Raw genomic sequence first — 14,006 nt, forward strand, 5'->3', positions numbered from 1 at the left:
GTATTTATGATTGTAGGAGGTAAAACGAAATGTCTCTGTTGTTTTAGGATAATTATTCTTGTAAAATGCTGATTCATTACCTTTGGGGAGGTTAGATAGCCAGAGAAAATGGTTCCAAATAGCCCACTATGCGCATGCGCAGTGTTGGCCTGCCAGCAGAGGGGCGTTCAATGTTTTCTCCCTTTGCTCGTACTTTGCAGCCCCAGCACAGTCTCTGAAGGTTATCCCTAGAACGATAGAATCGGACGACATGTGTGCTCACGTGCCTAAAACTTAATTTAACGTTAATGTACATCACCTGCACATATACACACACACACACACAACCAACACACAGGTGGTGAAGCAGACATTCGCGCTGTTCTTAACTGCAAAAATAGATACTTTATTATTATTCATTTATTCCATTTAATAAAGGAAGGACATGAGAAACGACACCCGCGCAATCAAGTGAAGGCACCACAGCGGCTCAAAGAGATCAGGCGGCACGGCGTTAAAGTCGAAGGCCCCTGGCGCTACCTAGCGGCTGAATGGTAAAATTGCGCACTATGCCGAATGCGCTGCTGCTTTGACGTGCTCTGCTTCGCCGGCTGCTTTCTCTTGCTCGTCTACCCACTTTTCATTCGGCAGAAATGGCGACAATAAAAGAAAGAGCCGCGGCGTTGAATCTCGCCGAAAAGCTGTGTGTGCGTCCTCGAGGTGAGTAGGTTAAGTTATATGAAAACACGCATTTCAGTGAGGCGATGGAGGCCTGTTTATTGTCCTGGTCAACTGCGATAAGCTAAACGCACAACAACAACAACGCACTAAAGTTGTTTAGGTCAACCCCCACTGACTTAATTAGTTAGTTAGAAAGTCATTTAATTAGTTCGGTGCTTAACCTAAGCACCCTTCTGTGTGACCTTATTCCCAACGCCACGCAGGTCCTCTCGTGCGATATGTGTCCTTTTGACCCTCTCTGCGTCCTTATCTTAGCCCACGGAGCCTCCGCCAGACCCGTCCGGTCCTCCTCCATGTGGAGCGGCCTTATCTCCCACCTGAGGTCCTCCGTGACGGTAAAGCGTCGTCGAGTCCACCTGAAGTCCCACAGCGACTGTTTCCTCGGTTCGGAGGCCGTCGACGTGCTGGCGGAGCACATCAGCTGTATCAAAGCCTTTGAGAGTGCGTGTGCGTGCTGGGAAGTGGATTTAACATATGTGTGCACAATTGTATATCAAAATAATTGGGTAGATTTTCAATTTGAGGGGTTCGATTTCTCCCATACTATCTTTTCATCACTTTCTTTTCTTTTTATTATTTTTATTCACAAAGAAAGACATTGAACCAATGCCTATTTCTCCTCTTTTCTCCACGATGACACATCGAAGGTGCCAACGTGTCTCGGGACAAAGTGGTGTGCGTGTGCCAGGCCCTGTTGGACTGCACTGTGTTTGAGGCGGTGGGCACCAGAGTGTTTGGCAAAGTCAAGAAGCAGGATGTGTTTCAGGACAGCAAAAGTGCTCTTTACAGGTCAGGAGGTCACACACACACACATGCACACATGCGCGACTGTGCTCCAAAGCCACAGTCTATTGAAGTTATTATTAATTTTTTTCCTTCCCACACAGGTTTGTAGGCGTGTGTTCTCCTTCGGTCGATGAGTTGGAAAGGGGTGCGCTCGGGAAGGGGATCCAGAGACTGTTCTGCAGTGCCCCTACAGACAGGTACTCAGAAATTCTTTGTGTTTTGAGGATACAGACATGTGTATAACTTACATCTCCATGAAAAGGGTTACTACTAACTACAGACTCCAAAATGATCAGAGTTTGAGTTTAAAAAAAAAGAACTTCTATCACATGATACAGCATTTTATCACATAGAGGTTCCCGCATTCATATTCCGTGTCAAAACCTGGCATCCACATTACCCACAATGCAACTCAAGCACCATCAGTTGGACATTTGTGTGTGTTATGCTCGTAGCGGCTAATGTCGCCTCAAGCCGAGATGACGAGCGGCTACAGAGGTTTGATTAGCTCACTTGTTTCTAACTCCACACCTCCATGTATTTATATACTGAGACTTCACTCAAACTTTTCTCACACATTTAACACACTTTTTGTAACTAGAATTGCAGGATAGGGATGTTTTGAATTCCAAGTAACTGGAATACCGGACGAATTGAAGTCCCTGTGGATCCACTGTTGCAATTAAATAATAATAATAATAACTTTATTTATATAGCACCTTTAAAAACAATGTTTAGAAAGTGCTCCACAGAGAGTCAAAGCAAAACAAGTGGAATAGCAAGAAACCAATATTACATTTAAAAGTATATATTAAAAATAAAATGGAAAATTAAAAATATATAAATTTAAAACCAAATAAATGAAAAACAGACAAATAAATTAGGGGAACCAAAGTTCTGCATAAAAAGACTAGATCACTTAAAAGCTGTTCTATAAAAATGGGTTTTAAGAAGTGATTTAAAAGAAGTTACTGAAATAGTTCCGTTGGGGAGAAAACAGCAACCAAGATGGCAACAGCCAACGACTTGCCGACTACACCATCTTTTCTTCTGCGGTCTACGACTGACATCCTTAATTAAAATGCTTTTCCGCATGTCCCACCTTCATGAGCGCTCAACCGTCCCTGGTTTTTTTACTCCTTGTTTGCATTCTAGGCAAGAAGAGCAGACGTGTCCCACGGGCTCACACCTTCAGACGTTCACCGCCCTCAAACTTTCGGAGATATCCACAAAAGCCAATCAGCTGGCCACTGCCGGTCCGTCGTTGGAGCCTCTGGCGGACCGCCTGAGTCCCAGCAGAGTGCCGACGGACGCTGTTTTACCACAATCATGTAAGACGCTGCACCGCTGCTGTTTTCATCTGTTGAAGCTCAAATATATCTCTTACACTTACTGGTGGTCACAGGGCTTATATCCTTTCTCTCAGCATACACTGGGTGCACCACAGAGTCATAGAAGGAAAGCGCGGGTGAATTTAATAACACTAACGATGGCCGCATTCCACTTGGGGAGAGCCCTGGTATTGTGCAAACCGCTGGCGCACACCGTGGCTCACTGGGACTCTCCGTCTGAGACATCGTTGATGTGATTGATATTTAACTACAAACTACATCCGGTTGTTTTTAATAGACCGTTTGGCTCCATTAACAGCAGTTGTGTTTTCACAAATGCTTTTAATCTACTTTAAATAGTAACGGCAATTGTTGCCACATTCTGTATTTAATTGTATTTATTTACATTTGAAGTCTTTGAAATATTAAAACATATACATATATTCTTTAAGTATTATATATTTATATATAAAATAATATTAATATTATTGTCTTTATTATTTTGATTATAAATATAATATTATTATTGTTTTTATTATTGCGTCTTGCTCCACTCCCCAGTGGTAGACGAGGTGTGGCAGGAGCAGACTCTGCTACGGCTGTTAAACCTGGTGGAGCTTCCCCTGCTGGAAGGGGTGCTTCAGTGCAGCCAGACTCCATCACCTCCGCCTCTGTCAAACCTTCTGGCTCACAGTAACCCGGACCTGATTTACAGCAGCAACCACCTGGACCGGCAGATCCTCAAGGCCTTCAGGGACTCTCAGTACGTTTCTATAATGCATCACAGCCATACATTTCCTTTTTTTTAATGTAATGAAATCTGTCTTTGCTTCCTTGTCCCTCAGGGAGGACGAGTGGCTCGGTGCAGCTCTGGACTGTCTGGACTTCCTCCCTGATCAGCCAGTGGTGGAGCTGAGCAGGGAGCTGCCTCACTGTTTCCCACAAGACCAGGACAGCTGTGAACATGCGTCAGCCGGTACCGGTTCACAAGACGGAGGCAAGTGGTCAGATGACTGTCAGAATAGGGGGCGGGAAGATTGTAGCTGGTGTCCACGTCCGTCACTGTCAACACTCTGCGTTTCCGGCTTCAGTGCAGCCTCTTGAGTCCGCGTCCGCCGCAGACCACCAGGGCGTCGAGCGGCCTCGTCTCTTCCCGAACGGGCTGGCCCAGTGCAAGCTGCTGCTGTACGGGACCCTGGTGAAACACTACAGCCACACAGACAGACCCCCACTGCTGCCAGAGCACATGGCCGACGTCTACACGACCATCACCGACCTGCTGGGTGAGAACTGCCACGCACTCCAACCAGGCACCAACCTGCGGTGAAGCCTGTGTGGAAGTGCATTCTCTCTGATGGCCACTAGGTGGGAGGGCAGTCTACAAATCAATGGGTGACTTCATGACCGCTAAAAGTAAAATGCAGTATGCCAAAAATACCATGATGTTGTTCTGCAAATTCTGACACACAATCCTTTGCGCAACAGATTTATGAGCAAAAAGGTCAAAGTTCAAGTAGCCAATTTGGGTCAAGATAGCACATCCCAATTGAATGCATGCTGCATGCAACAGTACGTACTTTGTAAAGCGTTGCCGTATGCACGTAAAGTAAAAAGTATGCAATTTGAAAAATGACGCTCAGGTCATCGTAGTTCCTCACATGCAAAGTAGATTTTTCTCACGTATTTAGATTCAGGTTGTCCGATTAACTGGCGGTCGTAACCAAGCCTGTTTGGCGTTCCCCGCACGTTTTTTAATCCTTGAAAACGCATTTGGGAAATTAAGACGGAATAGGGGTGGGTGGGTCTGTGGGTTGACGGGCACATTTCCTGGGTACGGTATGTTCAGGTATCTACAAATGTTTTTAATGGGCTGATTAGATTATGTTGTGGATATATTTTCTTATCGGACTTCCACCAAGAGGAAGTTATTGGCGTCTGACGCGACCCCGTCAAGTCATACGACCAAGATCGTCACTGAAGATATCCGCACAAAAACCATCTTTTGGAAAAGAGTTCAATAATCTCTATGCCCCTCCCGTTTGCCAGGGAACGGCAAACTGGCCACGGCTCTGGAAGCGCTGCAGTTGTGCCTGAAGCTGCTGCCTCCTGGCCGCAGAGATGAGCTGCGCACGCTGCTCACCTTCATGGGCCTGGCTGCCGAGCCTCAAGGAATGAAACTGGACAAGGAGGTGAAGCAAATGAAAAAAAATGTTTTAACTTGTTTTCTTCGTGGGGCCTGTTTCCAAAGTTATACCCCGTGTTTTCTCCCTGTAATTTGAGATTAACGATGTGCCGCACACAGATGGAGAACAGGCAGGCGGTGAAGAGGTCTTTCTCTCGGGCGGTCCTCCACACCAGGGTTCTTTCCAAGGAGAAGGAGGACCTGATGGTGGTCTTCATGCTCAGCAACGTAAAGGACATTTTTATGGTGAGACAATGTCCCGTTGCATTCCGAGTGTCCTCTCCTCTGGCTTTTACCTCGACTCGCCCCAAATGAGCCACGGGCTATGCCGTGGAATCATTTCGACTTTGTTCTCTTTGCTCCAGATCCCGGAGACCCTGCACAAAGGAGTGAGCGACAAGCTGGCCAACCTGGCGCAGGGGATGCAGCCCGATGTGATGGGTAAACGAAAAAAACACTGATTTAAAAAAACACTGTTCTATTAATAACTAGAACGGGCACTCGGTAGAGCGCATATCACAAGATTCGGCATTGAATTATAAACATTTTGGCATTAGTTGCATGCCAATTGGATAGTAATTGACCGCTATATGGTAAAAAGAAGATTTTGACCCGATCGATCCCAAAATCTAATCAAATGGTCCCCGGATAATAACAAATCAACCCACCAAATTTCATGCGATTCGGTTTAATACTTTTTGAGTTATGCGAGTAACACGCATACAAATAAATAAATAAATACATGGCGATCAAAACATAACCTTCCGCATTTTCAATGCGAAGGTAATAATAAGTCGGAATAGATGATTCATGAATCCGACCATCTCACTGGGTTGTATCTGTTGCTGTACAGAAAGTTATTTTTCACCCAAGTCTTTTTTTAAATGTGAAAATGTGTTTAAATGACCTGGAACCGTTCAGAGATTAACTAAATGTTCATATCGGAGCCTGTGTTTTTTTCTCGTTCCGCTCAAACATCGGGGATTTATCACATGGCTGCGGCCCCGTGAGCCCTCATCACATTACAAGCGAGTATTGTTGTGTACTATGGGTATGTTAATCATGTTATTTCAGCTGATAAAAGGCACCAACGGTTCTCATTCCAATGCAATACCCCAAAGCTTTGTTTGGTTTAGCTCTCACTGCGCGTGTGAATCTCAAAGTTTGGCGTCAGTTTGGTTGTTGTGGCCAGAACCCGGAACGGCAGAAGAAACACGTTGGTCCTGTTGCCAACTCGGGTGTCTCTTTGTCAGGGAATTAGTGTGTGCACTAATAACTGAATCCGATGTTCATGATTGCAGAAAACAAGTTAATGTTTACTCTTAAGTCCCCTCCCTGTTTACACTTTTGTTTCGTTGTTTCTTTGTGCTTCAGGCTTTACGTTTTGTCAGCCGTCCTGCGGGACTTGCGCTGAGTCTACAAAGAAGACCACCAACCAGGAGCTGTGTGTTCTGCTGGGCAGCATCCACCACGACACCAAGATGTCTGCCAAGGAGAGAAAGCGCCTCCTCCTACAGTTTAATAAATCCCACCCGGAGATATTCAACCAGTACTTTGGTGAATCTGCCCTTAGTGTGCTTTAGTTCTGTGCAGACACAGGCACATGGACTCTCTCTCTGTAGCTAGTGTTTAATGACGACTTGAAAGACACATTTGTGACTAACTACCTCCAGTATATGATTGCACCCGTGTATGTGTATTTGCTTCTTTATTGATAGAAAGAAATAAACGGTTGATAATTTTTTTTGCCCACCTTTCATTTTTGTATGGATGCGAGGGAAACAAATTCAATGGAATCGAAGAGGGGAAGCCTTTTATTTGGAGAAGAACATTTTCAAAATAAAATTTGTTTTTACAACAAAAAGGTATTAAAGTATGGATGTAGTCGTGTATTCCATGTCCTGAGGAGTATCTCTATAATTTAATTTTGTTTAAAAAAAAAAAAACATGGCTTGATAAGAGTTTACGAAAAAAAGGTAAAGCTTTAAATAAACCTAGCTCACTTCAATCACAACCACCATATAATTTGATGAATTTCCTTGCCAGTCGAAATGATGATGCATTCCTTCCGGGCGTGTGTGCGCTTGCGCCAGAGAGAGATTGGTCTCGACCTATACGTCATCACTAATAGCCCCACCCAATACAGGAAAGAAGAATATTCGCTCGGTGAGCGGCGACCCAACAGAGGAACGCTGCTGAAAACGAACGTCTCCCTCCCGCTGAGGACTGTGTCTGGCGGCGGAGAAAGTTTTCGCTGTGACGGGAGTGGCAGCTGTCACTGAGGCTCTGTTGTTGACGAGAGAGAGAGAGAGAGAGAGACTAAAGCTAACGGTCGATAAGCTGAGCCCCGCCGCTTGGTCGTCTCTTTCCTTCTGGTGGCTTCCGACCACCTGTCAGGTTAGTGACGTGACTTGTGTGAGCCGCGGCACCGCGAGGCCTCGTGGTCCGTTTCCCATCCGTCGCGTGCACCTCCTCTCCGTCAGACAAGTTAGCATCGCACTTGCACACTGGCTCCTCTCCCCCAGCCCCTCCCTCCCCTACCAGTCTGGGTGACGTCATCACCAAACAACAACAAACTTGCATTTCCTCCTGATCTCCTGTTTAGACTGTAACATCTAAACAATTCCCATGACATTATAGTTAATTGATGGTAGCATGCCCATCTAAAAAGAGAAGAAAATCATAAAAAACAACGTATTATATGTACTGTTATAATTTACATGTGACATTTTGCATGCACTGCTGCTTTTTTTTCTGTTGGCAACTTTCCACATAAATCTGTCACCGTGCAGACCCAGAGCATGTCAAAGGAGGCGGACCGCCTTGAGGGTGTAGGAGACGAGGAGTCGAAGGAGGAGGGGAAGGAGAGGAGGCCGGATGCCCCCGAGGCGACTACTCTGAGCCCCCGTAGAGGGGACGCCCCTCAAGGTGAGGAACCGATTGTTTCACTCCAGCCGCACAAATAGAACTTAATCGCCAATCCGACTAAGGAGAGGCTCGACATTGGACGACATCGACATTCCCGTTACCCAGCAGTCATTGTTGCACATATCTGTAAGAATCATACAAGAAAATAAGTTAATTTGATTGAATTGTTTATATAGTTTATTTAATTTCCATACTTAAAACAAGCATGTTTGGGGATTTTTGTGGTAAAATATACATATACATCTGTCTGAAAGAAGACATGTTATTGAAGCAAAAAAGCCTCAAAAAAATCTCAATGATATATATATATTTATATATATATATATTGCGTGTATGTATATATATATATATATTGTGTGTATATATATATATTCAACTGCAGTGGAATTGTTTTTCACCACAGTAAGAAAGGTGGGAGTAAAGTACAATGTGTAATGTGTAATGTTGTCTGAATCAATCACACAAAGATGTATTTCCCTCCCAGCCAGCCCCCCCCGGTTGGTCTCCGTGGAGGAGCTGATGGAGACGGCGAAAGGAGTCACCAACATGGCTTTGGCCCACGAATTAATGGTCAACCAGGATTTTCAAGTCAAACCTGCGGTGCTTCCCGAGGGGAGGTGAGAGTTCAAATCCCACACAGCTTGAGTCCTCGTCTTTGACGGAGTTCTTTCCCCCCGGCGTAGAAGTAACAGTGCCCCCCCCCCCTCCTCCTCCCCCTGTGTACTCTGTACAGCTTGGAGCGCCAAGTGAAGGAGATAATGCACAAAGCATTCTGGGATTGCTTGGAAGACCAGTTGATGGAGGAGCCGCAGACGTACGGACACGCCATCAAGCTGCTGGCGGAGATCAGAGAGGTGAGGCTCAGATGCAAGGTTTTATTATTAGACACACGCCCCCCCCCCCATCCATCCCCCATCCCATGGTTGCAGTGTGATTTGAGTTCCACGCGACAGTCGCCATCCTTTTCACTTCCCCTGTCCCGCCGCCAGTCACCGTCTGTCTCCCCGCCCTTCCTCCAGACCCTGCTGTCCTTCCTGCTGCCGGGCCACGGCCGCCTGCGCTCCCGCATCGAGGAGGTCCTGGACCTGCCCCTGATCCAGCAGCAGGCGGAGAACGGCGCGCTCGACATCGGCGCGCTGTCGCAGTTCATCGTCGGGATGATGGGCTCGCTGTGTGCCCCCGCAAGAGACGGGGACATCGGCAAGCTGAAGGAGATCCCCAACATGGTGCCCCTGCTCAAGTGAGCCCGGCGACTATTATGGGCCCGGCATGTTCCCGGAGGGGGCGGGGCCCCGTCTTATTTTTAGATTGTGTAATTACATTCCAGACCATTGCAGCGCCGAGGTCAGCGAAGTTCTGGTGTGACGCAAGCGTGGCGGATGAGCGAACCTGCGACCCAATGAGGGCGAATGACAAGTTTGCCCTCAATGACACGTCATTCCACTCATATCGGACCTGGAATCTCACGACATTTGATTCCCCGTTTATGTCCCCCGCCCCTCCCCCCTTCCTAGGGCTATATTCTCCGTGCTGGATCTGATGAAGGTAGACATGGCGAACTTCGCCCTGACCAGCATCCGGCCTCACCTCATGCAGCAGTCGGTCGAGTACGAGAGGAGCAAGTTTCAGGGTTTTTTGGAGAAACACCCCAGTAAGGAATCCCTCTTCCATCTGAACCTGTCGCGTTATGATTTATATGTCATGTGACAGCTGAAACCTATTTGTAGCATTGATTTGCCACTTGGCACATTAACAATAGTCCAGTCGCCAAACATCCCACATTTCTCGTATGTTTAATCTTTTATTTGTTTCTCGTGGTTGAAATAAGCGTGACCATGAAAATCATTGACTGCCCACGTAATAAAGAATGGAAAAAAGTTTGCTAATAAAAAAATGAAAAGACAGGATCTGACGACAGAACGATCCGTTCTTTAGACGCCTTAGACTTCACCGAGAAGTGGCTCGAGGACGTGGTGAGGCGCCTGAGGGAGGACGCTTCCTGCGGCGCTGCGGCGGCCGACCCTCCCTCCCTCCTCGCCGTCAACGTCCACGACTGCGCCTATCTCCGCCTGCTGAGCTGGGACCACGCCTCCGACCCCTTCCCCGAGGTAAACGCGAAAGCCGGTCGCCGCGTACTAGCCTGTCATTTGTATGTCTTTTAAAAAATATTTTCCTTAAAATTGCTTTTTCCCGTTGCGCTCTCCACAGACGGTGTTGATGGATCAGGCCCGGTTCCAGGAGATGCACTGGGAGGAGGAGCAGCTGGTCGTGCTCTCCTCCGTGCTGCTCATCGTCTACACCACCACGGGGGAGGCGATCTCGGGCCTCCCGGGGTTGATGGAGACGCTCAAGGGCGTCGTCAACGCCATGCTCGCGGACATGCACGCACCGTGAGTAGCGGTCACGGGAGAGGGGGGACATTTGAGCGTTTTCAAAAAGACTATGCTTTTATCGTAATTATATTATTTACACATATCATATCTGATCATTTTGATTCTTCCGGTAATATTTTCCCCGTAGAGCAATATCCAGTCAATCGAAAGAGCAGATTCAGAAAAGTCTTAACTTTAAGTTTCATGAATAGATTTTTCAAAAGAAATGTAATGATGAAGAGTTCACTAATTGTATTAAGATCATGTTTATGATTCGTGTAGTTATTGAGTCGGTCTGTGTGACAAAGTCACGATAATGGCCGTGGATAATCTTGCAAATGAACACCATCATTAATAGACGACGCGGTTCTTCTCCGCCAAGTGACCCCCCATAACAAATTGAGCTTGAAGTGTTGCGTTGCTTCCTCTTTTCATGCGTGCTTGTCGCCCGTCGCCAGGTCTTTCAGTCTTCAGGAGGCCTTGGCGACCATCGGAGAGAAACTGTGTGTGGAGCTGAGTCAGTGTCTGAGCCAGCACGGCTACTCGCCATTCGCGGCCGACCGAAAGGGCCCTCTGAGGGGACAAATCTCAGCCATCATGCAGCCGGACAACACCGTCCGCAAGCTGATGGGTAAGAAGAGGAGCGGGGGAGGGAGGGGAGGGGTCGACTATTTGTGTTTTTTTGTTGTCGACGCATTTCCTCTCCTCTCAGAGTCCCGGGTTCAGAACTACCTGCTGGCCTCCCTGAAGTCCACTCAGCATAAGACTCCGCCCCCTCTCCCAGGAGGCCTGGCCCCGGTCGCCAGGGAGGTGAAGGAGCTCGCCGTTCGCTTCAGTCGCCTCGTCAACTTCAACAAGCTGGTCTTCTCCCCGTTCTACCAGAAGATTCTCCAGAAACTATTGACAGCCGGAGAGAGTCCCAGCGCAGGGACGTAAGCCCCGCCCCCCAATAATAGTAAGAGTTTAGATTTAGAGAAACGGGTCGAGGATGCTGGTCTGTCCCCGTTGCTTTCACCTTCAACCAGGAAAATAAAAACAAAACCTGCTCGCGACCATCTCAGTTGCATTAACTCGCAGCGTTGCTGATATGATCAAACCTCAGGCTTCATCACCTCATCTGGCCGTGACGTGTTCAGTATTGCTATAATATCTGCTTGATATCCAAGCCAATGCAATACCTGTGTGTTCTAGAACCAATACTAAAACAGGACCAGGTGTTATTGTCACCTTACTTTGCAGCGTATATTAACACATTTCTTTCGACACCAAAAAAACAAACAAACTATGGCTAGGTAGAATATAAAATTAACAAAACTACAATTTTAAATATCAGTTCAACAAGACAAAAAGATCAGGGCCTTTATTCATAGAGTGTCTCGGTCCTCACGAGCCAACTGTTCTCAGGGTGATGTATTTTTAGCCCTGCTGCGTTCAGGCCCAACAGTATTTCAATCTTTTTTTTACTGAGATCCAATCTATTTCAAAGAGGCTCCATACGAGAGTGGGTGCATTTTTTATCGCCGGACAGTGCTATGAGTGCTAACAGTGCTATGAGAGCTAACAGTGCTATGAGTGCTAACAGTGCTATGAGTGCTAACAGTGCTATTAGATCTAACAGCGCTATGAGTCCTAACAGCGCTATGAGTGCTAACAGTGCTATTAGATCTAACAGCGCTATGAGTCCTAACAGCGCTATGAGTGCTAACAGTGCTATTAGATCTAACAGCGCTATGAGTGCTAACAGTGCTAATCATGCTAACAGCGCTCGGCCTATGAGTGCTAATCATGCTAACAGTGCTATGAGAGCTAACCGTACTATTAGTGCTAACAGTGCTAACATTGCTAGGAGTCCTAACTGCGCTAGGAGTGCTACCAGCACTAGGAGTCCTAGCATTGCTAGGAGTGCTAAGAATGCTAACAGTGCTATGATAGCTAACAGTGCTAGGAGTCCTAACATCGCAAGGAGTGCTAACAGCACTAGGAGTCTTAACATTGCTATGCGTGCTAACAGTGCTATGAGTTCCAACAGTGCTAGGAGTCCATTCCATGAGAGGGGAGCATCCTTGTTGACATTTTAGCTCACTGGGGGGATAGCTCCACATTTGGGGAAATGCGCTGGCTTCTCTCGGTGAGAAGATCGGCCAGCTGACTTTGCACAACGACTGGGAGCGGGAAAACAGGAAGTGTCCCTCAGTCCAAAGTCCACTGAAGTGCAGACACTACAACCTACTACTACAGGCTTAATAAAAACTATTCTCTATCTTGTAAGAGGCCCCTAGGCTGAAAAAAATAAATTGGGAACCTCCAAACCCTGGTTACCATGTTACCATGCTGACCGCAGCGGCCTGGGTTCAAATCCGACATGTGGCCTTTTGCATTTTGTCATCTCCTCTTTCCCCCTCGTCTGAAACATCGAATAAAAGGCACGAAATAAGAACTCGCTTGAATCTATGCCCGACGAGTACGACCTTGAGCTCTCCTCCGTAAGCAAGAGATGAGTCATTTCCTGGTTCGAGAGCACCGATAAAGTGCTGTTTTTTTAGGGCCGTGCTACTGACACGGTTTTATCGATTTGAGAGCACAAGAGCGTAAACCCATCAGATGACGGCGGGTCGCCTTCTCCAGTGGTAACAAAGACCCGATGCCACTTCAGATCGACTTGGTGAAAGTAATGTTAGAAATGTTTGGGAAATGCATTTGTTACAGTGTTTGAGAAAAATAGATAAATCATACCACTCAATTTATGTTGAAATGTAAATGCCTGCTTGAGGGCCGAGACCATGCAGTATTTAAAATGACCACACTGAATAAATCCATCTAGGATTTAACAGATTCCTCGTGTAACAAGAATCTGTGACCTTTTTCTTTTTTTCCTTTTTAGATTTTTTTGTATTTTGCATTTCACACTATGTTAGGAAAAAAAAGAAAGTAATCAAAAAGAACTGACAAGTCTTGAAGGGAAGCCAGAATGCTGTCATCGAACTGTTCCTTTTAATTATCTCGTTCGTACTATTTCTGATGGTTAATATGATGTTAAGAGTCCTTACGTTTGGCAAACACGTTCACTAATGTGCGTGTAGAACAAAAAATAAGTACACACGCGAAAAATTCTGTCGTAACGGATTACAAGTCATCAGAAAAGAGTTATCGAACATTACCATATATATATATTATATGTATATATATTAGAAAAAGATTGAATGTATGTGGTTACGTCGCACCATATATATATATATATATATATATGGTGCGACGTAACCACATGTATCCAATCTTTTTTTTTGAGTGGTGGTTTCCATAAAGTAGGACGGCCGACTTTTAATTAGGACATTAATAGATTGTTAAGTTATTTCATACTCTTGCAGTTCTCTTGCCTTTACAAATTTTTTTTATCGAAGGGCGTGAAAAAAATTTGTTCACAGTGAGAATCCCAGACTTCTGCTCCCCTATTGTTTGTTTTTATAAGACCTGTTGCTTTTTTATAATATTATACACATCATACACTTGTTGTCCCGCATTGTTGCCCTTCCAGGCAGAATGCCTGTTGCCCATATTCCTCTAATAAATAATAATAATGCCTTGTCATACCAATCGCACTGATATTTGTCTTTTTAATGTCATTCCAACATGCCAATAAAGCATTGTTTGCCCCACACGGCTGAGTCATTTCTTCTATCCCTCTCTGTG

At 45.9% G+C, this 14,006-nt stretch overlaps 2 protein-coding genes across 2 annotated transcripts; both read left to right on the plus strand.

Annotated features, from left to right (window-relative positions):
* Positions 1-632: 632 nt before the first annotated feature.
* LOC130195716 (DEP domain-containing protein 7-like) lies at positions 633-6,602 on the plus strand. Its single transcript, XM_056417394.1, has 12 exons — positions 633-699; positions 976-1,161; positions 1,368-1,509; positions 1,608-1,703; positions 2,662-2,837; positions 3,399-3,600; positions 3,683-3,834; positions 3,929-4,120; positions 4,884-5,026; positions 5,140-5,265; positions 5,385-5,460; positions 6,394-6,602. The coding sequence occupies exons 1-12, from the start codon at positions 633-635 to the stop codon at positions 6,600-6,602; spliced, it is 1,767 nt and encodes a 588-aa protein (XP_056273369.1).
* A 320-nt stretch (positions 6,603-6,922) lies between these two features.
* tcp11l1 (t-complex 11, testis-specific-like 1) lies at positions 6,923-13,974 on the plus strand. Its single transcript, XM_056417395.1, has 10 exons — positions 6,923-7,416; positions 7,812-7,947; positions 8,432-8,564; positions 8,681-8,801; positions 8,967-9,187; positions 9,462-9,598; positions 9,883-10,055; positions 10,156-10,337; positions 10,778-10,950; positions 11,032-13,974. The coding sequence occupies exons 2-10, from the start codon at positions 7,821-7,823 to the stop codon at positions 11,253-11,255; spliced, it is 1,491 nt and encodes a 496-aa protein (XP_056273370.1). The 5' UTR covers positions 6,923-7,416; positions 7,812-7,820; the 3' UTR covers positions 11,256-13,974.
* Positions 13,975-14,006: the final 32 nt, after the last annotated feature.

Source organism: Pseudoliparis swirei, chromosome 6, assembly GCF_029220125.1.
Source record: "Pseudoliparis swirei isolate HS2019 ecotype Mariana Trench chromosome 6, NWPU_hadal_v1, whole genome shotgun sequence".
NCBI classification, from domain to species: Eukaryota; Metazoa; Chordata; class Actinopteri; order Perciformes; family Liparidae; genus Pseudoliparis; species Pseudoliparis swirei.